General features: G+C 62.3%; 1 protein-coding gene across 1 annotated transcript; it reads left to right on the forward strand.

Annotated features, from left to right (window-relative positions):
- Positions 1–3,016: 3,016 nt before the first annotated feature.
- On the forward strand, positions 3,017–19,291 carry KCNQ4 (potassium voltage-gated channel subfamily Q member 4; the record flags this gene model as incomplete). Its single annotated transcript, XM_080632505.1, has 14 exons — positions 3,017–3,264; positions 11,945–12,035; positions 12,669–12,795; positions 12,890–13,065; positions 13,139–13,264; positions 13,375–13,485; positions 13,620–13,715; positions 13,940–14,028; positions 15,476–15,631; positions 17,898–18,112; positions 18,227–18,329; positions 18,571–18,702; positions 18,832–18,967; positions 19,073–19,291. 14 exons carry the CDS (start codon positions 3,017–3,019, stop codon positions 19,289–19,291), a joined length of 2,025 nt encoding a protein of 674 aa, XP_080488631.1.
- Between the last annotated feature and the right edge of the window lie 2,714 nt (positions 19,292–22,005).

Genomic DNA, 22,005 nt, shown 5'->3' on the forward strand with positions numbered 1-22,005 from the left:
CTTGGCCAACCCTCGCCCAGGAGCTGGGGTGAAGCTGCCCCCTCTCAGCCTCTCCCGGTTCAGGGTCTGGGCTCCCAACCGCAGCAGGACGCGTGCCCTCGGTGAGCAGCGCTGGAGGTTCCCTGCTGCGGGAATTTCCTGCGTCTTCCCAGGGAGGAATCTGGGTGTGAACTGTCCTGGCGCTGCCGATCCGCGGCCGCAGAGCCAGGGGTGCAAAGCTCTCTTGAAGCCCTCATCCCGGCTTCCTTCCTCGCCTTTGGAGCTGGGGAGCGGAGTCGAGGCCCTGACCCATCCCCTGCAGGCAGCGGTGTGGCGGAAGCGTCCCGGTTCCTCCCGCGGGGCCGCGCTGGGCCGTTCCCCAGCTCCTGGCGATGCTGGCTCCGCTCCAAGCGCGGGGTCAGCGCAGGCGAGAACCGACAGAGCCCTGCTGCAGCGCCGGGACCGGGCCGGGGCAGAGCAGCCACGCTGCTCCGGAGGGGTCCCCCGGCGGGATGGAGCCCTCAGAGCGCCCCAGCCTCTTGCTTGTCGGAGCGCGAGCGAGCACCGAGCCAGGAGCTCATCGCGCTGGACCGGGGCCAAGCTTCAGCACAAGCAGGTGCTCTGCAGCCTCCCCGTGCCGCCGCCATCGCTGCTGCTGTCCTCGGGGCTCGCCGGCTCCTGGGGCACCGCCAGCACCGGGTCCCCTGAGGCCTCCGTTCCTCACTGTCCCGGCCACCAAAGGCCGAACCCATCTCCTTGGCACGGAGGGGGCTGCCTGCATCCTCCCCACCGCGATGTCACCCCCAGTGTCCTCCCCGCCCACAGCCAAGGCGCCAGGCTGAGGCTTTGCTCCGGTGCTGGGCTCGCCCCGGTCCCGCCTGCCCCGCTCCCAGCCCGCGGCCCTGCAGCCGCATACCAGGACTGCAAAATTTACTGGAAATCCTGTGGATGCAAATCCCGGCCTCCCACCCGTGCCAGGAACCGGAGCTGCAATCCCGAGAGGGCAGCAGGCTCCGAGCATGCCGCCTCCCTCCTCGCCATCGCCCGGCCTCGGGAATCCTCTTTAGCTCCGCATGGGAAGGATGCTCTGCGGGCCCCCGGGGTGGCTTCCCAAAACCTCCACCGGTTCTGAGGGATGGGTCAGTACCGCGCGGATTCAGGCTCCCTGGCTCCATCCCAAACCCTCCCAGCCCCAAGATGGATCGTGGTTCCCAGGGTTGTGAGGCATGGATGGGCATTAATGTGGCGACCCCCAACTCCATGGCACCAAAGCGGGCGCAGCGGGGAGGGCGGCTGGTGGTGACGAACCCTCTCCCCTAATTCATGAGCAGCTCTCGGATTCCAGCACAGTTTAGAGAAGTGACGTCTTTGTTTAAAACGGAGTCATTCAGCAGCTCCTCACCTACAAACAGCTCCGCCGATGCCTCCCTGGGACACCAGCCTGGTTCCCCATCCAGCGGTGGAGCACAGCAGCAATGAAACAAATCCCCAACCGCCCCGACTCTTCTCCAGCGAGTGCCCGCCTTGGCCGCAATCTTTTCCAAGTCACCTTCCCTCTGCCCCCACCGCAGCCCGGAGGCTTTAATCAATCACCAGGTGAAACCTAAACCTTGGGAATACGCTGAACCGAAGGCAGCCGGTGAAGGTCAAGGTGCTCCCGCCGCGGGGAGCGTCTGCCGGGGCTGAGGCGTTCCGGGGGCACCCTGAACGCAGCCAGGGCCATGATCCAGGAGCTGCGTTCCCAGCAGAGGGGGTGAAGGCAGGAGGGGAGCACAGAGGAGACCCCGCAACTTCCCTGGGGAGAATTGGGGTTGGATTCACGGGATCTCAGCCTCCATGGACATGGCTCTCGCTGCAGTGGGGGCTGAGTGGCAGCAGGATGGGGCAGCATCCTGGGGGGGGGATGCGGGCTGGTTCCTGGGGTGAGTTTCACCAGCACCAGTCCCTGTGCACCAGTAAATAACATTTACTGTTTATTGTCTATTAAAATAGCCTCTTTATGGTGCGTTTCCCCAGAGCTCCCCAACACCGCAGTGCTCAGAGGGCCCGTGCCAGGATCTCCAACACCACGTTAAATAATTCACCGACCAACGGCTTTAGGTTGCTCTGCTCTGAGCCCTGCGCGGGGAGGGGGAACCCCGCTGCTGCAAAGGTGTAGAGGGTGCACGGGGACAGCAGGGACGGGGCATATCTGCCCCTGGATTGCTTGGGAAAGGGACTCCCAGCGCCTGCCTCAGTTTCCCCAGTGGTTAATGGGAGGCTGTGTGGAGGGGAATCAGGCAGATGGGAAAACAGCTGGGAAACACACCTGCAGGTATTTGGTGTCCCTCCAAACTTCGGTGTGCCCAGCAATTCCTGGCCCCCGAGCAAAGGAGAGGAAAGGAGTGTCCTGGGCTGAGGTGCTCAGTGTCAAGCAGCAGGGGGGGCGTCGGTGCCAGCTGCCCCAGGGAGCTTGTGCCTGGGGTGCTCCAGCCAGAAATCTCTGATGCCATGGGGTTTGGGAAGCTGAATCCCAGGGTGATCCACACCCCATGGTCTGGGATGCTCATTCCCGGAGTGCTCCACACCCCACGGTTTGGGATGCTTGCTCCTAAAATGCTCCAAGCCCCATGGCTTGGGATACTCACTCACAGGATGCTCCACACCCCGTGGTCTGGGATGCTCATTCCCAGGGTGCTGCACACCCGTGGCCGGGGCGCTCTGCCCGCTGCTGGGGGGCAGCAGAAGTCCCCGCTCCCCAGGACCCTCACGGGGAAGGGTCCCGCAACCGGACCGGAGTTCCCACCGGGGAAACCAGTGGAAGCGGCCCCGCGCTTCTTCTCCCCTCCAGCCCCGTCCCGGCGGAGCCCCCGGGGCGGGGGCCAGGTACTGCGGGGCGGGCCTGCCCCGCGGGGGAGGGCCCGGCGGCGGGCAGCTAAAGGCAGGTGGCACCGGCACCGGGACAGGGGCTGCGCGGGGCTGGGGCGCGCCGCGTCCAAAGGAGGAGCGGCGGCGGGCGGAATGCAGCGGGCGGTGGTGCCCTGAGCGGGGCCGCGCCATGGCCGGGGCGGAGGGCGGCGGGGAGCGGCGGGCGGTGCTGGCGCTGACGGCGGTGCGCACCGAGGGCACCGGGCAGCCCTGCGGGACCCCCCCGCCCCGCCGCCGGGGGCTGCTGCCGGGGCCGCGCCCCGGGGCCGCCCCCCGCCCCGCCGGGTCCCCGCGGTGCTGCCGCCGCCGCCTCCAGAACTGCCTGTACAACGTGCTGGAGCGGCCCCGCGGATGGGCCTTCGTCTACCACGTCTTCATGTGAGTGCCGACGGCGTCGGGGAGCGGGGCGGCGGCCGGCAGCGGCGTCCCGGGACTCCCGGTCCCGGTGGGTCGGCGGGGTCGGGCTCTGCTGGTGCCGGTGCCCGAGAGGAAGGGAGTGCGGGGAGCCGCTGCTGGTGCCGGTGCCCGAGAGGAAGGGAGTGCGGGGAGCCGCGGGGCAGGGGTCGTTCCGAGCGAGCCCCGCACCGAGCTCCGGCTCCCGGGCTCCACCGGAGAAGTTTCTCAGTGTTTTGGTGGCGGGGAAGCTCAGCCGGTGCCGGCTCCAACCGCTCGTCCGGTAACGGGGTCAGAGCGATGGGAGCAGCGCGCTGCGGGATCCCGGGGAGGGGGGGGCGAGAGCGAGCGGGGACCGAGTCCAGCGGCGGATCCGTGGCTCCGGTTGCGGGGAGCTGAGCGCGTCCCGGGGGATGGGACCTGTGTCCCTGGTGCAGCGAGCCCCTTCCCGGCGGCACCGGAGCAGAGCTGGGTCATATCCCGCTGCCCCCTCGCCTGCTGCCGGGTTCTCTGAGCCTCAAAGGCAGAGCTCCCCACAGGCTGACCGGATAGATCCGAGTGAGAAGAGGCTCCTTGTCCTGTTGTGTACCTGAGGTGCTGGGACAGAAGTGCCAGCCCGGCACCCCGGGAGCTGTGCCCGGATGGGACAGCGTAAGGTGGGGAAGGGGTGTCCTTGTCCCTGCAGCCGCTGGCTGCTGGACCCCAAGAGCTGTGCGCATTCCTGGGTCACGGCCACTGTCAGTCCCCTGCTCTTTATCATCCCTCTCCAGCGATGGAGCTTGGGATGCTCCCAGGGCCCCATCTGCTCCCTGCCCTGGCCCCATGCAGTTTGTGGTGCTGCTCCCTGGGCAACCCATGGTTTTTGCAAAGAAACTTCTCCAAGACGCGCAGCTCAGGGCTAAGTAACAAATTCAGCCCTTTGAGGTTGTTTGCTTTGGGAGCTGGAGCAAGGATACGGAGCTGGGCTGTCCCCAGCGCACTCGGGGGCTGCGGGGAGGCTCCATGCTGGGGCAGTTGTTCTGGATGCTCCAGCCCAGGACTGCACTGGACACCTCCGGGACACCCCTGCAGCCACGGGGGGGAAGTGATTTCCCTCTGTGTCCTTGGTGTGTGCAGCGTGCGGGCGCAGACCCCTGTGCCACCATGAGCCAAACCTGCCTCCTGCCCTCCCCTCGGAGCTGGGCCGTTACTGGGATGCGGGAGCTCATTAGGAGGCAGCAGCGCGGGTCCTGCCTAGGTGAGCACATCGAGGTGGCAGGATGAATTAGTCACTGGCTGAGAGGGCACCTCAGCTCCCCGGGGAGTGGGAGAGGAGCCCGGGGGCCATTTGTAACGCCTGCACTGAGCTTCCACAAGAATCCCTACGCTGCAAATCCTGCCCTCAAATGAGCTTTTCCTGCAGGGAATTAACGATGGCAGCGAAAACCTCCCGCTGCAGGAGGGGGACCAGACTTTTTGGTGTAGGTGCTGGAAGAGAGATGCCCTGCTCATCTCGCAGCTGAGACTCGTGTGCCCGAGCGTCCTCCACCAGTTCCTCCTCACAACCTGTGCATGTTTTGCCCCAGGAACAGCCCCATCAGACCTGTCTGCTCCCATCACCGAGTCCACCGAGCCCCAGGTCCCTCCTGCCCCCGGCTGTAGGAGACGGTCATTGCCCTGTGTGGGCAAGAGATGCCCGGTCTGCAGCAGGAACAAAGCCTGTGGAGCACTCGGAGGATGTGGGGTTGCGTCACTCGCTGGGTTCACAGCCGGGAAGGTGACGCAGTGGGTGCAAGATGTGGGCGAATGTTCCGTGAAGCCTTTTGCTCTCAGCGTGGCTCATTTCTGGCTCTCTAAAGTAGCCGTTTCCTCTGTGTGCAGCAGCGCAGGGCAGTGGAGTTCTCAGGAACTTGGGTGCCTCAGGACGTGAGCACTGGGTGCCAAGGAGAGGAGGGCTGTGCCACCCCTACGTGAGGGGAGACCGAGGCACGGGGGAGATGGAGCCCGAGCTCAGGGCCATTTACAGGTGCTTACAGCACCCGTCCTTGAGTCTCGGCTGAGCGCTGCCTGGCTCCATGCGGCTGAGAGCTCTTGGAATGGAAACACCTGCTGAGGAGCGACGCTCTTTGCCCCCCCGGAGCGGTTTAACAGCAGGAGCACGGAGCAGGGATGAGCTGGTACCGTTTAAAGGACAAATCCAGCCTCTCTTGGTTGGAGAATTGATCCCAAATAGCTTCCTGTGCCCAGCGCTTGGGGCTGGGCTGTTGCAGGGTGGTTTGGTGGCTTCACAGTGTCTGCAGCCCCTGAGCTGTGCTGGGCTCTGACCCGATGGGCTCAGAGCTGCTGCCGGGGCTTTGCGGCCCTTCAGGGTCCCATGCGGGGCGTCCGTGTGGGTTCCCATGCTCCAGCCTTTATAGGAAGGGGATGATGTGAATGTGGGTGCCCATGCAGGGATCGAGTCAGGGCTGAGGTGTGTGGTGCTGACTGGGCAGCCCCATCCCCTCTAACCCCGTGCTGACCATGGAGGCAAACACTTGGGCTTGCAAAGCTGTGCCTTGTCCTCTTGAAATCAGTTTCCAGCCCTGGAGCTTGCAGAGCAAATACAGGAGCGTGACCAGTGCATTAACCTAAAGGCTTTAGAGCCAGAAGGCAAAATGAAAACTTCCTTTCCCAATCCCTTTCTCTTAAGCCAAGGGGAAGGCTGTTCTCGTACCCAGCTCCTGCTTTGTGCTGTGCATGGAGCTGCTGGGGACCTGCTGCAGGCTTCTGCCCTCGGCACAGGCAGTGCTGCCAGCCCAGCCTGGTGCTGCCCGGCCGCGGGCTGTCCTGCGGCTGGGAGCTGCACTGGACAGGTTTGAGTTCAAGCTGTTCCTGCTGTGCTTTGAGGCTTCTCCCTGCAGTTGGGCTCACTGGGGCCATGTGCCAGCCCCCCCAGCGTGGTCCCCAGGAGGCTGCCTGATGGGAGCCAGGATCTGGGAGCTGGTATCAATGGTTATGAAACTGCTGGGTGTACCAGAAGTGCAGCTCAGCACTTTCCCGGTTCCTAGAGGAGCGCTTTAATGAAGAACAGTTTGACCTGGAGCAAATTAGGGAACACTGAGCTGGCAGCATCGGGAACAACCGGCAAGCCCCTGCTTGCCACCCTGACCTCACCGGGTGCTGCTGGGTTGATTTGGTGTCATTGCCTTTGTGGAAGTGTCACCCTGTACCCGGGGCAGGGAGAAGATGAGAGCACGGTGCCTGAGGGGTGCTCGTGGCAGCCTTGCTCTTGCATTTGGTGCTGTCAGGTCCCCAGATGTGTTTTGGGAGCAGAGTCCTGGGGCAGCCCTGGCACTGGTTGAGCAATGCCAGACACCAGCACTGGGCTCTCCTGACTCGGAGCCATGGGGATCCCAGCTGGCAGGGACAGAGGGTGCTGATGGGTGCAGGTCAGCAGTTGGCAGGTCCCCCCGATGCACTGTCCAGGGACCAGGCTGCTGACAGCAGGTCTGTCCCTGAGCTTCCCAGTGCTCCAGTCCTGCTGTGGTCCTGATGAGGGCTGTGGTGTGCAGGATGGGTCGGTTGTCCCTGCTGCAGGGAGAAGAGCTGTGCTGCCATGCTCCCCTCATCTTGCCGCATCCCTCCATCACCACTTGGCCAAAGGACGGGCTCTTTCCCTGCCAGGCTGGGTACTGCTGCCATGGTCGCCACCTGCAGCAGCTCCATCCCAACCCTTTGCCTACCCATGCAGGGCTGTTTCATGGCCCAGAGAGTTTGCAGGGAAATGGCTTCACCCCTTGCTTGGAGAAACCTCTTGCGTTAAGCTCTGAGTTGTAACTTGCCATCGCTGCATCTCTCGCGGGGGCTGGTGTGCTTGGTAGCCTCCTGCAGTGCTGCTGCTCTTGTATGGCCCAGAGAAAAGGGGCTGGGGAGGCTGTGCCCTGAGCAGGGGTCTTGCTCACAGGGCTGGCTCTGCTCACCTTCCTGGGCTTGAAATGGGAGCTGCGTCTGGGGGACACGGCAGCAGGAGGCGAAGCCGGTGCAGCACTTCCCGGCCTGCTGCGGTGTTCCCAGGGCATAAAATTAAGCAACTTTGGCGCAATATGAAACTGGGCATTGATTTTTTTCTTCTTTTTTCCCCTTTTCCGCTCTTGCTGCTCCTCAGCCTGGAGCAGGAGGTGCCAGTTTGGGTACCTGAGGATGGGGGATGCCCCACTGCTGGGGGGTGCAGAGGTGATGCTCAGCAGCATTCCGTGTTGGAGTGGGGCTGAGCTAGTGCCTGGGCCTGACCCTCATTCTGCCTGTGGGTGCTTCTGCCCTCTGTGCAATGCACTTGGGGTCTCAGTGTGCCTTGACTTCTTGGGGCTCTTCATGTCCCTGTGTCCCAAAGATCCTTGTTCCCTGCAGAGTCCCTGGGTGCTGGAGCTGGGGGCAGCCCCGATCCCTCTTCCGGGGCTCAAAGCCCTCTGTGCACTGGAGGTGCAGCTGAGAACGCACTGGGTTCCTTTTCCCCTCCTTAAGCCAGCTCCTTGCCAGATGATTCAAGAGCAAAACTATCTCAGCTGCTCTGTGTGAGCATCTTGGCACCATGCGCAGGAGTCTTGTGACCAAGCTCCCCGTGGGGACAGTGAAGTGGGGCAATGGGGTTCACAAGGGGGTGCAGACTTGTGCAGTGCAGGGGTGATGGGTGATGCTGTCTACAGGCTTTGGCTCCTGCTTGACAAAGCACAAGGATGTTGGGGCCATTGGTTGCTGTGTGCCTTGGGATGTCGTCTGAAGGTGCTGCTATGGGTGCTGCTGGGCTGCAGGACGAGGTTTGCAGCCTGCTCTTCATCCCAGCCCTGCTTTTAGTCTGCATCAGGGTGCTGGAAAGGCACTGTCCTGCTGCACCCCTGGCTCTGGGGTGAGGAGGGAGCTTGGAGCAGCACGTTCCTTCTCCCATTGCCAATAACCAGGTTGTGGACCAGGCTCTGAGCGTGTGCTGGGGTTGGCAGTGCTGGTGCCGCGGCAGTGCTGGGCTGGCTCCTGGCTCCAGCCCCAGTTTCCCTGACCGTGGGGAAGGGCTTGGTGCTTTGCTGCTGCTCTGCGGCGCGGGACAGACCCTGTGCCATGGTTACGGGCGCAAACAGGTCCAGTACACCCGGTTATTTATATCCCGCGGGGCAGACAGGCCGCCTGCTCCACCTCTGCCCATGAGCTGCTGTGCAGAGGGATGGGGATTTATAAACTCTGTTTATGCAACTGCAGACGGTGCTCGGGGAGCTGAGCCTCTGGGCTGGGGAGGCTGGAGAGCAAAGCACCATCTGTGTCCTCATCCCCATCCCACCAGAGCTGGGCTTGGCCAGTGTTGGTCCGAACAGCCAGAAGAAACCTGGAGAGGGGCTTTGGACAAGGGATGTATGGGGAGGACCAGGGTTAATGGCTTTAAACTGTGAGAGAGGAGATTTAGGTTAGATCCTAGGAAGAAATTCTTCACTATGTGTGTGCTGAGGCGCTGGCCCAGGGTGCCCAGAGAAGCTGTGGCTGCCCCATCCCTGGCAGTGTTCAAGGCCAGGTTGGACACAGGGGCTTGGAGCAAGCTGCTCCAGTGGAAGGTGTCCCTGCCCATGGCAGGGGTTGGAGCTGGATGAGCTTTGAAGTCCCTTCAACCCAAACCAGGCTGGGATTCTGGGGTTCCCACAGTGGCACAGCAGTGGGTACAGCCCGGGTGGGCACCCAGCACTGCTGCCAGCACCGGGATGGGGCCAGGTTTGGCAGAGAAGGGAGCTGTGCTGTTGAGGGGAGGCTGTTGCTCGCACACCCCTTGGCTGAGCTGTTTATCCTGCAGCACGTGGTGTTTTCCTTCTGCTGAGTTACTGCTGGGCTCACTGTGAGCCTCCCTGATGCTGCTTGTGCAGGGGGAGAGGGAAACGGGGTCTGGGCCAGCCCTGCTGCGACACATGAGTGCCCAGTGTCACCCCTATTCCAAGCCTGGACACTGGCTGCTTGCTGGGGCTGGGGTTGCAGCTGGGCTGCCCTGTGCCATCCCATCCCACTGCATGGGCTCTGAGCACCACGGTCCCATCACTCACCATGGTGCTGTGGCACAGCTTCTCCCAGGCTGTACCAGGCTACAGCCCCTTTACCCAGAGGTGTTCGGGGGGGCACTGGGTGCTGGTTGCTGCCCTCATGCCCAGCTCTGCTCCTTGCTGGCCAGGGCTGACCTGGCCCCACTTCCCTGTGCTCAGCAGCTTTCCCAGCTCACCTGGATCTCCAATGGCACCATGCTGCCGGGGTGGGCAGCAGCATATGGCAAAGTCCATTGTAATGAAGATTAATGGGAGGAGATCTGCCTGCTCCAAGCCAGGCCCCCCATCGGGTTTTAATTATTTTGGGGATGAATGTTCCTGCAGCCAGGCTCCTCTCCTGCTGGGGTGAGAGCAGCCAGAGAGATCCCATCCTTGTGTCCCCTCCTGTATGGGACATGTGCCAGTGGGAAGGTGTGTGGATGTGGCAGGAGTCCCTCGGGGAGGCGGCTGCTGGGAGCGGGGAATTTTAACTGGGGAGAGCTGATGCACCGGCTCAGCAACAACAGCATCTGCTCTCTGCATCCCACGGGATGCTGGCGCAGGGGCGCAGGGAGGCAGCGAGGCTGCTGCCGGTTCTTGCCCCACCATCTTTGCACCATCCCCATGTTCCCTGGTGCTGCTCCTGGGTTTTTGGCCTCACTTGGTGGGTGGGAAGAGCCTGGAGGTGGGGTGAGAAGCCTGGCACCGCTGGCACCGCTGCCTTCAGGCATCTGACCCTCTCCCTAAGCTGCTTACACGCTGCCGGCAGCGGGACGGGGCGTTTGCCCAGGCTTATGCATTAATTCCAAGCAGGTGATGTGTTCCCAGAAAGTTTCTTTCCCAGCCGGCCCCAAGGGGCCTCACATGCCTGTATCCTCCACCAATTCCTGTGGGATGCGGGGGGGGGCGGGTAGAAGGTGTCTGCAGCATGGCTTTACCAACCAGCCCCACTGCTTGTGGTGAGAAATGGGGGCTTCAGCTTGGTGCTAACTGTGATTTGCTGCTCCCCAAGGCAGGGCCACCCACAGCACATCCCATGGGAGCAGTATCCCAGGTACAGAGACCCCCCCTTCCTGCTCCCTGGCTGGGGTGAGAGGCACAAATCTTTGCAGGCTGGGAGATTCCTGCCTTCTCTTCTGCTTTGTGCTTCGCTGCCCATGTAATTGCCTGCTAAGTCCTGACTGTGTGATCCTCACTGCTGAGGTTCTGCTCACCAGCTCTGGGACTGCTCCTCAGACCACTGTGGCTGAGAAGCAGCAGCCGGCAGGGTGCTCCCTGCCCATGGCCCCACTGCTGCTGTGCTGGCATGGGCAGGACAGGGGCTTCATGAGCCATTGGCTGCTGGAGGAGTTAACGCAGAACTGCTGTGCTGGAGGAAAGGGGCTCCATTAATAATTCAGAGGGAGAAGGAACTGGCTCCAGCCTCTGCCTTGCAGATGGGCAGTGCCTGGGAGAGGAGCATCGTCCTCCGCAGCGAGGGCAGGGTGGTGTTTAGGCTGCAGTACCCTCAGCCCCATCATTCCTGTAGCTCACTCATGGTGTATTGCTCCGGTTCTCCCTTCTCTGTACTCTGGATCCAACCTTTCTCCTGTTTCCTGGGGTTTCTCTTCCATCAGTCCCATCTCCAGTTTCCCCTCCTGGTGGTTTTGGGGAAGGGGACCTGCCTGTCCCCTTTAGGCTGGGATTTGAGCTGGGTGCTACCCCCTTGTCTGGGTGTGCAGAGAGCACAGATCATCCTCTCCTCTCCCCTGCATCAACCAATGTCTCCCCCAGGCGCTGGGGCAGGGGTGTGGGTCAGGTCTGATTTCACCTCTCAGCTGGTCCAGGTTCGGCTCTAAATTCCATGTCAGCAACAAGAGGAGATGGGAGCGTGGTCCCAAGCGGATGCCCCCCACACCATTGATGGGTCCCATGGGCACTGGGGAGATGGTGCTGGGTGGGCAGGGTGGGCGCTCACCCACTTGAGGACATGGTGCCAGGGCCACCTTGCTTGTCCTGCCGGCCTCACCCTGTCCACCCTGGTGCTACCAGTGCCTGGTGCCCCCGGTGCCATCCTGGCGCCGGCTCTGGCAGCAGTGGCCCATAGCACGCCATCACGTGGCCGGTGGCACAAACCCTCCTATTTCTATTTTTAGAATCGCTGGATCAGGAGAAAAAAATGTATTTTTGGAGTTTCATTTGCTTCATCTTCAGAGTCTCTTATTCTTCCCCCCCCTCTCTATTTTAAATGGGCCAAAGCCCCTTGTGCCTTAAGCCAGCTCTCAGGAATAGATCCCCTCAGTGGCAATGATGCTGGGGGCAGTCAGGAGAAGCTCTGGTCCCTGCTCTGCAGCAGCAGTACCTTGCTGTGGTGCAGGACCCCCGTCTTCCCTCCCTGCCTTTAATTAGTGGTTGTTTTCTCTGGGCAGAGGCTGCAGCAGAGCCTGGCGCTGAGCCCTGTGGCTGCTGGAGCCTGGTCCTCCTCCTCCTGCTGCTGCCCAGGGATGTGCAGGTGCCACGCAGGGCTGGTCCCCATCACATGGGGGACCAGTGGGAGTGATGTCAGGGGGCCATCACGCATCCCCAGGCAGTGAGCTCATGCCCGGGGTTGCACAAGGAACAGGGGGTCCCTGCTATGAGCAGCCTGCCCTGGTGCCCACATTGACCCGCTCTCGTTCCAGATTCCTCCTTGTCTTCAGCTGCCTGGTGCTGTCGGTCTTCTCCACCATCCAGGAGCACCAGAAACTGGCCAACGAGTGCCTCTTCATCTTGGTAAGTGGGGATCAGGGCTGTGCTCAGGGTTCTCCTCCCCACATTACGCTCTAAAAGACAAGATCATGGACAAAACCTCTCCAACCCCTTCCCCAGCCCAGATATCACTATTGGTCATTGGTGTTAGTGACAAGGAAGAGCTGCAGGGTGGCCTCACTGCTGCTGCTGTCTCCAGCTCAGGATGCCCCATCACTGCCACTGGTGCAGACAGGTACAAACCGCTGGAAAAGGCAGGGCAGGAGGGGCTAAAAAAGGCAACTTTCCCCCAAACTGTCACAAAGAGCTGACGCTGGAGTTCTCCTGAGTGATGGAGACTAAATTGGGAAGGTCCTTGTGACTTTCTGCGAGTAAGCAGTGTGTATGAGAGGTAGGAGGACAATGCTGACGGTGGAGGAAAAGGACCCAGCTTGGTATGAGCTTGGCACAGGCAGGAGCCGGGGCTGCTCACGCAGGCTCGGCGCCTGCGGCTCTCGTCTCGCTGCCCTGATTCCCTGGGGATGGCTTTAGACGGGGCTGTGTCAGGGTGACATCATTCTTCCTCCTGCACCATCCTCAACACCTGCATTTCACTTTGCACCCCCAAAGCCGAGTACCCCCCACCTCACCCCCGTGTCCCTCTTTTCCCCCTGGCAGGAGTTTGTCATGATTGTGGTGTTCGGCATGGAGTACATCATCCGCGTGTGGGCCGCCGGCTGCTGCTGCCGCTACCGCGGCTGGCGGGGACGGTTCCGCTTCGCCAGGAAGCCCTTCTGCGTGATAGGTACTGGGATGCTCGGGGTGGGAGCACCGGGATGTGAGGAGTGGCAGCGTCAGCCCCTGCTGTGGATGGCGGGAAAACCTCTGCTTGTCCCCAGACTTCATCGTCTGCGTGGCTTCAGTGGCCGTCATTGCTGCGGGCACGCAGGGCAACATCTTCGCCACATCGGCGCTGCGCAGCATGCGCTTCCTGCAGATCCTGCGCATGGTGCGCATGGACCGGCGCGGCGGCACCTGGAAGCTGCTGGGCTCTGTTGTCTATGCACACAGCAAGGTGAGGACATGGGTCCTGGTGCGGCCCCACACACACAGCCCCCGAGCCCCTCTCACCCCCCGTGCCCCAGCAGGAGCTCATCACCGCCTGGTACATCGGGTTCCTGGTGCTCATCTTCGCCTCCTTCCTCGTCTACCTGGCCGAGAAGGATGCCAATGCCCAGTTTGCCACCTACGCCGACTCCCTGTGGTGGGGCACGGTAAGCTCGGCCGCCGCGGCCCCCCAGTGCCGGGAGGGGATGAGGAGGGTGGGATGGGGCTGTGGTGGGGGAGGTCCCTCCAGGCCTCTTCCTGCTCTGCCCCCGGGCAGGTCACCCTCACCACCATCGGCTACGGGGACAAGACGCCGCAGACATGGCTGGGGCGGATGCTGGCGGCTGGATTTGCCCTGCTCGGCATCTCCTTCTTTGCACTGCCCGCCGTGAGTAGGGCAGGGAGAGGGTCCCTGTGCCTCCAGAGCAGGGAGATGGGGAGAAAGGGACCCAATCCACCCCTGTGGTGGGAGTGTCCCTGTCTCTGCTGGCACCCACAGACCCCATTCCTTCCCATCCCCAGGGGATCCTGGGCTCCGGCTTTGCCCTCAAAGTGCAGGAGCAGCATCGGCAGAAGCACTTTGAGAAGAGAAGGACTCCAGCTGCGAATCTGATCCAGGTAGCACAGGGCAAAATGTCCCATCCCATCGCATCCCATCGCATCCCTTCCCGGGAATGCTCCGCTCTCACCCTGCCCCATCTGCTCTGCCTGTCCCTGCCTGCGGCAGGCAGAACCCAAACACGGAACCTTGGAGTTGGCTCCTGGGTGCCAGGCTCTGCCCGTGGTGGCCAAGGGATGCGTGGGGCTGGCAGGGGCTCAGGAGCTCTCCTCGCTCCCTGCAGGCTGCCTGGCGCCTGTACTCGACGGATGTCAGCCGCACGTACCTGACGGCCACTTGGTGTTACTACGACAGCCTCCTGCCCACCTTCAGGTAGGCAGCACGTGGCCGAGGGCTGCGGGGGTCCCAGGGGGTCCCTGTGGGGCCATGGGGTGCCCCACCGCCTGGGCAGCCCCTGCCAGGAGGGCCCACGTGGAGCCGCTGAGGGCTCTGTGGGGCTGAACAGTGCAGATGGAGCCTCGCTCAGCCCCGGGCCACCGGAGCACAGCACCTGCTGAAGTCTGGGGCTACTCACCAGGGACTGTAGGGACAGGACAAGGGGTGATGGGTTTGAACTGAAACAGGGGAAGTTCAGGTTGGAGATAAGGCAGAAGCTCTTCCCTGTGAGGGTGCTGAGGCGCTGGCCCAGGGTGCCCAGAGAAGCTGTGGCTGCCCCATCCCTGGCAGTGTTCAAGGCCAGGTTGGACACAGGGGCTTGGAGCAAGCTGCTCCAGTGGAAGGTGTCCCTGCCCATGGCAGGGGTTGAAGCTGGATGAGCTTTAAGGCTCCTTCAATACAGGCTGGGATTCCATGAAATACCCAGTGTCCTCCTCCATTCTCACCATCCCCCAGCATCCATCCCACCCATGTCCCCTCTCACCCCATCCATAGCCTTCTTTCAGCACCACCATGAGAAAGAGGATAGTGCCATGGGACCTCGTGGCTGGGGTGATGGAGCTGCAGCCAGCCAGGAGCTGGCTCTGAGCCTGGCAGCAGAGCAGAGGGACGTGGGGATCTGATGACAGGGAGCCCCATGCCCTGTCCATGTCATACTCTTCCCTCTTGGGGCCCCTGGATGTTGCCATCATGGTTGGATTGAAGATACCCTGTGCATTCCCATCACATCAAGCACACCAGGGTCTGCCCCTGCCTGCACGTCCTGCCCCTGCCTGCACATCCTGCCCCTGCTGTGTCCATGAGCTCCTTTGCAGTGACAGACGCGTTCTGTTTCACTCCATTTGTTCAAGGACAGGCTCTCACCATCGGCGGGCGCGCGTCCCTCTGGTCCCAACCCAGGAGATCCGGCTTCCCCAGCACCACTGCAGGGCAGTCCCACTGCAGGCAGCACGGGGCTCCACCGGCCCCTCCTGCTGTGCCAGGGCTTGGGATAGGGCCAGGCTCTGAGCTTGCCCCTCCTGGCTGCTCCAGCAGTGCCCAGACCCCTGGCTCAGGTGGAGGCGAGCACCCCTGTCCCCACGCCATGGCACAGTGCTTGTCCTGCCTGTTCTCTGCCTGACCCATCCCTCTCAGCACCCATCCAACTCCTCTGTGGGGCTCCCAGCACCCCTGCCCCTGCTCTGTCACCCCAGGAGCCAGCAGGACCACTCAGAGCTGTTAAGAAACCGTCTATTCCAAAGAAAAGTGCTGGGTTTTGCTTCTTCTTTTGCCCTGGTTTTGCTTTGGCTCACAGACAGCCTGGCCTTGCGCAGCCTTGGTTTGCTCAGCTCCTTTGCTTTGGAAGGTTTAATTTCTCCATGTTTTTATTTAACCCCAACCTCAGAGAACTGGTCCTTATCTTTGAGCATTTGCACCGAGTCCGCAACGGAGGATTTAGGAATTCAGAGGTGAAAAAGTTGCCAGACGGAGCCCCACCGCCTTATCACCCCTTCACCCCTGGCCAGAAAAGCGTCAGCCCCGCTGCTTGCTCAGGGGACAGGTAGGAGGGTGCAGCCCCAGCCCTGTGTTCTCCCCTCTCTGTCCTCTCTCTGCTCCTCTCTGTCCTCCTGCGGCGCCACCGCGGTGCATCTCAGCATCAACCCAGAGCCCCGCTCCTGCCACTGCCTCCAGAGGGGCCATGCTCGATCCGCATGGACTCCTCCTGGGCTGTTGGGCCATGGTGAAGCCTCTCACACTGCTCATCTCCACCTCGCAGCACCAGGACCCTGCACAGAGCAGCCCAGAGAGGCTGGAAATGGTCCTGTGAGGGCAGTGCTGTGAGCCCGTGGGGCTGGAGCTGCTGCAGAGCCAGGCAAGAGCAAGCCCAGTTCCTCCCGTCTGAGGTGGGCTGCCATGCCTGCAGCAGCCATGCCAAGCTGCCCCAGTGCCAAGGAGAACCCAGGCCAGCATCAGGATTAGGTGGGGAGAGGCAGGCTTTGTCCCTCTGTTTCCCCTGTGACGATGGAGCAGGGTCTATGGGAGGTCCAGCAAGGTGTGGGGCTGGGGGACCTGGAGCTCCTGCCAGACCCAAGGTGAGTATGGGTTTGTTGGGCTCAGAAGCTGGCAGGTGAGGGACTGAACCCTCCCAACCATCCCAGCTGGGGGGGCCAAGCCCCATCTTCTCTGTGAGCATCACCTCTCATAACATCTCATCTTCTCTCTCTCCTCCCCTGCTCTGCTCACTCTCCTCCTCTCCATCCCTCCAACCCACTCCAAACCTCATGTGCCCCCCATTCACCCCCCAAGCTGGAAGGAGGAGGATGTGCAGCCCCACAAGTGCTTACAACTCAGGTAACGTGCCAGCACCAAATAGCTCTTTGGGAGAGCCCCACTGCTGGGAAACTGGACCTTCCCCTGAGGGGCAGGCGTTAAGTGTTTATGTAGGACCTACACAAACAACGTTACTCGTGCTTCTTGCCTCCACAGCACAGGCGGGTACCGTGGCTGGTTCAGCGGGTGATTGATGCTCACTATGGCAGCCTGGGTCCCTGCACCTATGCACTGGGTCATGCCTGGAGCACTGGGGCCTGGGATGCTCCTGACTGAGGGCTAACTTGTGTTTTCTCCTGTGTCTTTGCCCTGCCCTCCAGCCCCATCTTTAGTGGCAAGCGGACGTGGGGCACGTGGAGATGGAGGTACAGCATCCTGCATGGTGCCCATGTTGGCTGCAGGGAGCAGGGGCTGGGGCTTGAGGCAGTGGGGTCAGAGGCTGCAGGTTGATTCTTCTGCATGGCAGAGGGGTCTGTGCATGGCCTGTGCTGAGCTGCCTGTCCCCAGTGTCCCCACATCGACCCCTGCCTCAGTTTCCCCTCCCATGCAGCATGGATGAGTGTGGTCCATTGGCCGTGCTGGGCTTGCCATGGCCATCACCGGGGCACTTGGATAAACTGAATCTCATTTCAGTCCCCCAGGACACATCCTTCCCATGCTCCAGCATGGATCGCATGACACCCACTGCAGGAGCTTGTGGCAGCCCTGCCTGGGACCAGCTCACCAGTAACCTGCACTGGGAGTACCCTCCCTTTCCCTCTGACTTGCCCTGGGATTCCTGCCCCAGGAGATGCAGGAAACTTCCCAAAGGCTCTGGCTTCCTCTGCTCAGAGCTGTGCATCTGCTTGGCCTCCTTGCGTGGCCCAAGGTGTGCCTGTGGTCCTGAGTTCTATAAAAGGCAGCACCCAGTGTTTTTGTGTAGGTCCTACATAAACGATGCCTGTTTCTTCCGCCTGCTGGACTGGGGAGCAGAGCTCATGTTAGGGCAGGCAGGGGCTGCTCCTCTCGCTCCCTGGAGTAGAGCCTGAATCAGGTGGTGTAGCCAGGAGGAGGATGAGGAGGATGAAGAGGCCTGGCTGGGTGCCTCCGTGCCAGCAGGGATGGAGCAGGAGCAGCGCTGCTCCCTGCGGGACAGAGACTAGTTGTTCTGCCATGGCTCTGCTGTGTCCTCTCCACCACCGTACCTCTCTGTCCCCTCCTTCCCTGTCTGTGTGTCTCCTCCTTTCTCTGCCTTTGGGGAGAAAAAACGTGTTTCAAGGAGTGACCCCAGAGCCGCTCCTTCATGGGAACGCAGCATCTCCTGCTCCTGGCCCAGCTCACACCTTGTGCCCATCGTGTGCCAGGGACTCTCCATGAGCTCGGCACGGACACCCCCATCCTCACCCCCACCGTGTGGGCACTGCGTATTCCCACAGCAGGGATCTATCTGCTCCCCCATCCCTGTCCCCATCCCTGTCCCCCCTCACTGACCTGCCCGCCCGGCTCTTCCCCCGCAGCAACAGGATGGGCATCAAGGAGCGGATCCGGCTGAGCAGCTCGCAGCGAGGCAGCCGGGGCAGGCAGCACCTCGGGCCTCCCCTGCACCGCTCCCCCAGCACCGAGGACCTCCCCGAGGCCTCCAGCCCCACCAAGGTGCAGAAGAGCTGGAGCTTCAACGACCGAACGCGCTTCCGAGCATCCCTGAGGCTCAAGCCGCGGACCACAGTTGAGGGTGAGCCATGGGACTGATGGGCTCTGGATGCAGATGTGGGGTCAGGCAGGGGCGTGCAGGCGTTTTGGGGGTACAGGGGTCTCTGCAGCCCTCAGTCTCTGCCACCATCCACAGCTGACTGCCCACTGGAGGACAGCGGCGAGGAGCAGAGCTCCCGCTGCGACCTGACCTGCGAGGACATCATGCCAGCGGTGAAGACCCTCATCCGGGCGGTCAGGTGAGACCATCCCCTCCTGTGTCCCCCAGTGCTTGTGCTGCCATTCCCAGCTGGATGAGTGGATCTGTCCAGAGAGCCTCGGTCCAGCCCATGGCAGTGCCCAAACCAGGCAGGGAGCAGGGATGGATCCTGGATCAGTCCCAGAGGGGCAGTGGTCAGGACCTTGGTGTTCTGCAAGTGCTCACCTCCTGCCAGCATGGACCCGCTGGGGTTCCCCACTGCCAGCCCGGTGTTCCTGCAGGATCCTGAAGTTCCTGGTGGCCAAAAGGAAGTTCAAGGAGACCTTGCGTCCCTACGATGTCAAGGACGTCATCGAGCAGTACTCAGCCGGTCACCTGGACATGTTGGGCAGGATCAAGAGCCTGCAGACACGGTGAGCTGCCCTCAAGGCTTGCCTGGGTCACCCACCACTACCCGTGACCATGTCCCTGGAGGCCATTGTGGCCTCACTCCCTCTGTTCCCGCTGGGAGTGATGGGCTTTTTCCCTTCCCTCCCTGCCAGCGTGGACCAGATTGTGGGCAGGGGCACCCTCACTGTGGACAAGAAGGTGCGAGAGAAGGTGGAGAAGCCGGCACTGGAGACAGAGCTGGTGGACGAGCTCAGCATGATGGGGCGTGTGGTCAAGGTGGAGAGACAGGTCAGGAGGGGACCACCCCTGGGAGCTTGAAACCATCCCCAGCTGGGACCCCCGTGTCCCTCCTCCTTGAGGATGGACCCCCCCCAGCTCTGCCCTCCCTTGCAGGTACAGTCCATCGAGCACAAGCTGGACCTGCTGCTTGGGCTCTACTCGCAGTGCCTCCGCAAGGGCTCCATCAACTCCTTCAGCCTGGCTGCTGTGCAGGTGCCCCCCTGTGAGCCAGACATCACCTCTGACTACCACAGCCCCGTGGACCACGAGGACATCTCGGTCTCTGCACAGACCCTCACCATCTCCAGGTCGGCCAGCACCAACATGGACTGAGTAGGGTGGCAGTGGATGGATCCTGCCACGTGCAGCAGCCGGGATGGGTGCTGGGATGGCCCTCACCACGTTACTTGAACCAAGTCTTCCCCTGTGGGAGCGTGGCTGCAGCGGGGCACCCGTGCTGGGATGTGCTGGGAGCCAGCAGCACTGAGCTATGGCCAGACCACACTGCTGGGATGCTCTTGCCCCTCCTCAGGGGTGAGACCCCAAAGCTCCTGGGCCCTTGAGTGCTCCCCAGCCATGGTGGGGATGCTCCAGGCTGAGCCCCATCCAGCTCCTCATCAGGGTCCAGCCTGGTCCCCCAGAGCTGAGCCAGGGCCAGCTCCAGCTATGCAAGGCTCCATCTCCCTCCTGCTGCTGGGACCAAGCAGAGACGTTGGGGCAAGACCCATTGTGGTTTTACTTGTGTCAGGGCTGTGTCAGGCCCCCCCCAGGCTGGTAATGGGGGTCTGTCCCCCTCACCCTCCTCTGCCTGGGTTATTTCTCTGCTTGCAGCCCTGGCTGCACCTCTAGAAGCACAGCAGAGCCTTCTGCCTGCCCGTGCATGCTCCCAGGGCAATATATATATAGAAGATATACATATATATTTATGCAATAATGTCTTGATATGCAACATCCTCGGGAAGAGCAACCCGTGGGGCTCATAGACAATAAGCAAACCCCTCCACCAGCACACAGGGCTGCATCCTGCTGCCCATGGGGGCTCGGGGCTGTGAAGGATGGAGGGATGCAGCACAGGCGATGGGGACAGTGGTCCCAAAGAGCCATCTCTCCCTCCTGTGTCCCAGACCCTATTCTTGCTTAGAGGATTCGTTCTCTGCCTGGTCCTGCAGTGCTCTCCATGTGCCCATCCCTTTTATGGACTGGGAGGCACAGGTCAGGTGGGGGGGTGTTGTCCATGATTCCTGTCATGCCCTGACCCCAGAGCCGGGGCTGGTTTCTGGCCCTGCAGCACTGGGCTGAAGGATCATGGTAGTGCCAAAGTTTGCTGAGCTGGGGCAGCCGGGGGTCAAGGGGGGCTCAGTGGTGACCGTCCCCTTGCTGCCAGTGCAGCTCCCCTCTGGGCTTTGCACCATGGGATTTGCACCCCCTTCCCCAGCCCCCCTGTGCCTCTGCTCCTGCACTGGGGAACCCCAAACCCTGCTCGTTCCTCTGCCTTGTCAGTGCATGTGGCCAGAGCCACCTGCAGCCTTCCCAGTGCTCCCATGCCACCCTGGCCCCTCTCACCCCGGGCAGTGGGGCAGCGGTGCTGTAGGGGGCACAAGGGGCTGTTTGGGTGCCCTGGATGGGTTGGTGTGTGGGTACTATGGGTGCACGCGCACGCAGCAGCTGACCTGGTGGGTTAAGCGTGGCGGGTGTCCGCAGCCCTCCCCGCGTGCCGTTACCTCACTTGATTAACTTATTAACGGATTGGTTTCATTAAAGCCTGGAGCAGAGGCCGCCGTCGCCGCTCGCGTCTCTGTCCCGGCTCCCCCGGGAGGTGGCAGTCCAGCCCCGTCACCGAGCACCGCGGTCACAGACCTGACCGTCCGGCCACGGGACCAGATCGTCCGGCCGCCACCATGACCCCCCCCGGGTTCCCCTTGAGCCCCCCGACATGGGAGAGGGGCCCCGATTCCGGCTCAATCCCCACATCCACGGCGCTGCGTGCCTGGGGCTGCAGGCGCGATGCCGCGGCAGAGAGGCCCATGCCCTGCGTTTGGACCCCCTGGGAGGGTCGCTGTGTCCCATCTGCCTCTTTAGAAGTGTCGCAGTGCGTCCCCAAGAGGGGATGGTGCTGCCACAGGACCACATCAGGGGAGGGGGGTTGCAGCGCCCTTCCCTGGGACACCACAACCCCTCAAGGAACCACAAAGCCTTCACCCCATCCCTGTGCGCTGGCGGTCGTGGGGACAATGTGAACCCCAGCCTGCAAGTGTCGGGGGTTCGGGGTGGCCCCTTCCAGCGCCGCCCTGCCCCGGTGCTGGCCGGGGAGGAAGCCGGGGCCGGCCGCAGGTCGGTCCTGCCTTTCCTGGACGCTTCTTACCAACAAACTCAGCGCTGGCTCGGAGCACTGCAAGGGCCAGCGCCTCCCTGCCCTGGCCGCACTGCCCCCAGCGCTGCCCCAGCCTGCTGGGATAGGGGCTTTGGGGTGACTCCGGTTCCCTGGCCCCTTTGGGTGATCCCTGGGGATCCTTGAAGCTGCGCATGTCCGGCTCACGCTGCTTTGAAGCACAGGCTTTGAAGGGGGAGCCAGGATGCAGCAGGAAAGCCCCGTGTGATCAAACTGCCCGGCTCCCCAGCCGGATCGGTGGCTTTCCAGGGTGGGTTTGGAGGGATCGTGCAAGGGGTTGTGCATCGCTGGGGTGCTCACCCTGCGCTGTGCAATGGTGCGGCTCAGCACGTCCCTGCTGCTCCACGGGGCATCCAGGATCAATGCACCTGGCTCTGGGCTCTTTCCACATCTCCATGCAGTGGTGGGACTGGCTCTCCTGCAGAGTGCAGGCAGCAGCGGTGAGGGCAGGACAGGCACTATGCCAACCCACAGCTCCTTGCTCTGCTTCCCACAGCCACGTGGGCCCAAGGTGCCCCAGCTGGACTTTGCCCTCGTCCACCTTGGCTGCCCCACGTGTGCCAGAGGCTGGCACTCCCCGGAGCAGGGACACGCAGCAGGGGAGATGTTGGCATCAGAGAAGGCAGCAAACTGTGACCCCGTGGTGCTGCATCGCTGC

This window comes from Psittacula echo (genome assembly GCF_963264785.1).
Source record: "Psittacula echo genome assembly, chromosome: 21".
Lineage (NCBI taxonomy): Eukaryota > Metazoa > Chordata > Aves > Psittaciformes > Psittacidae > Psittacula > Psittacula echo.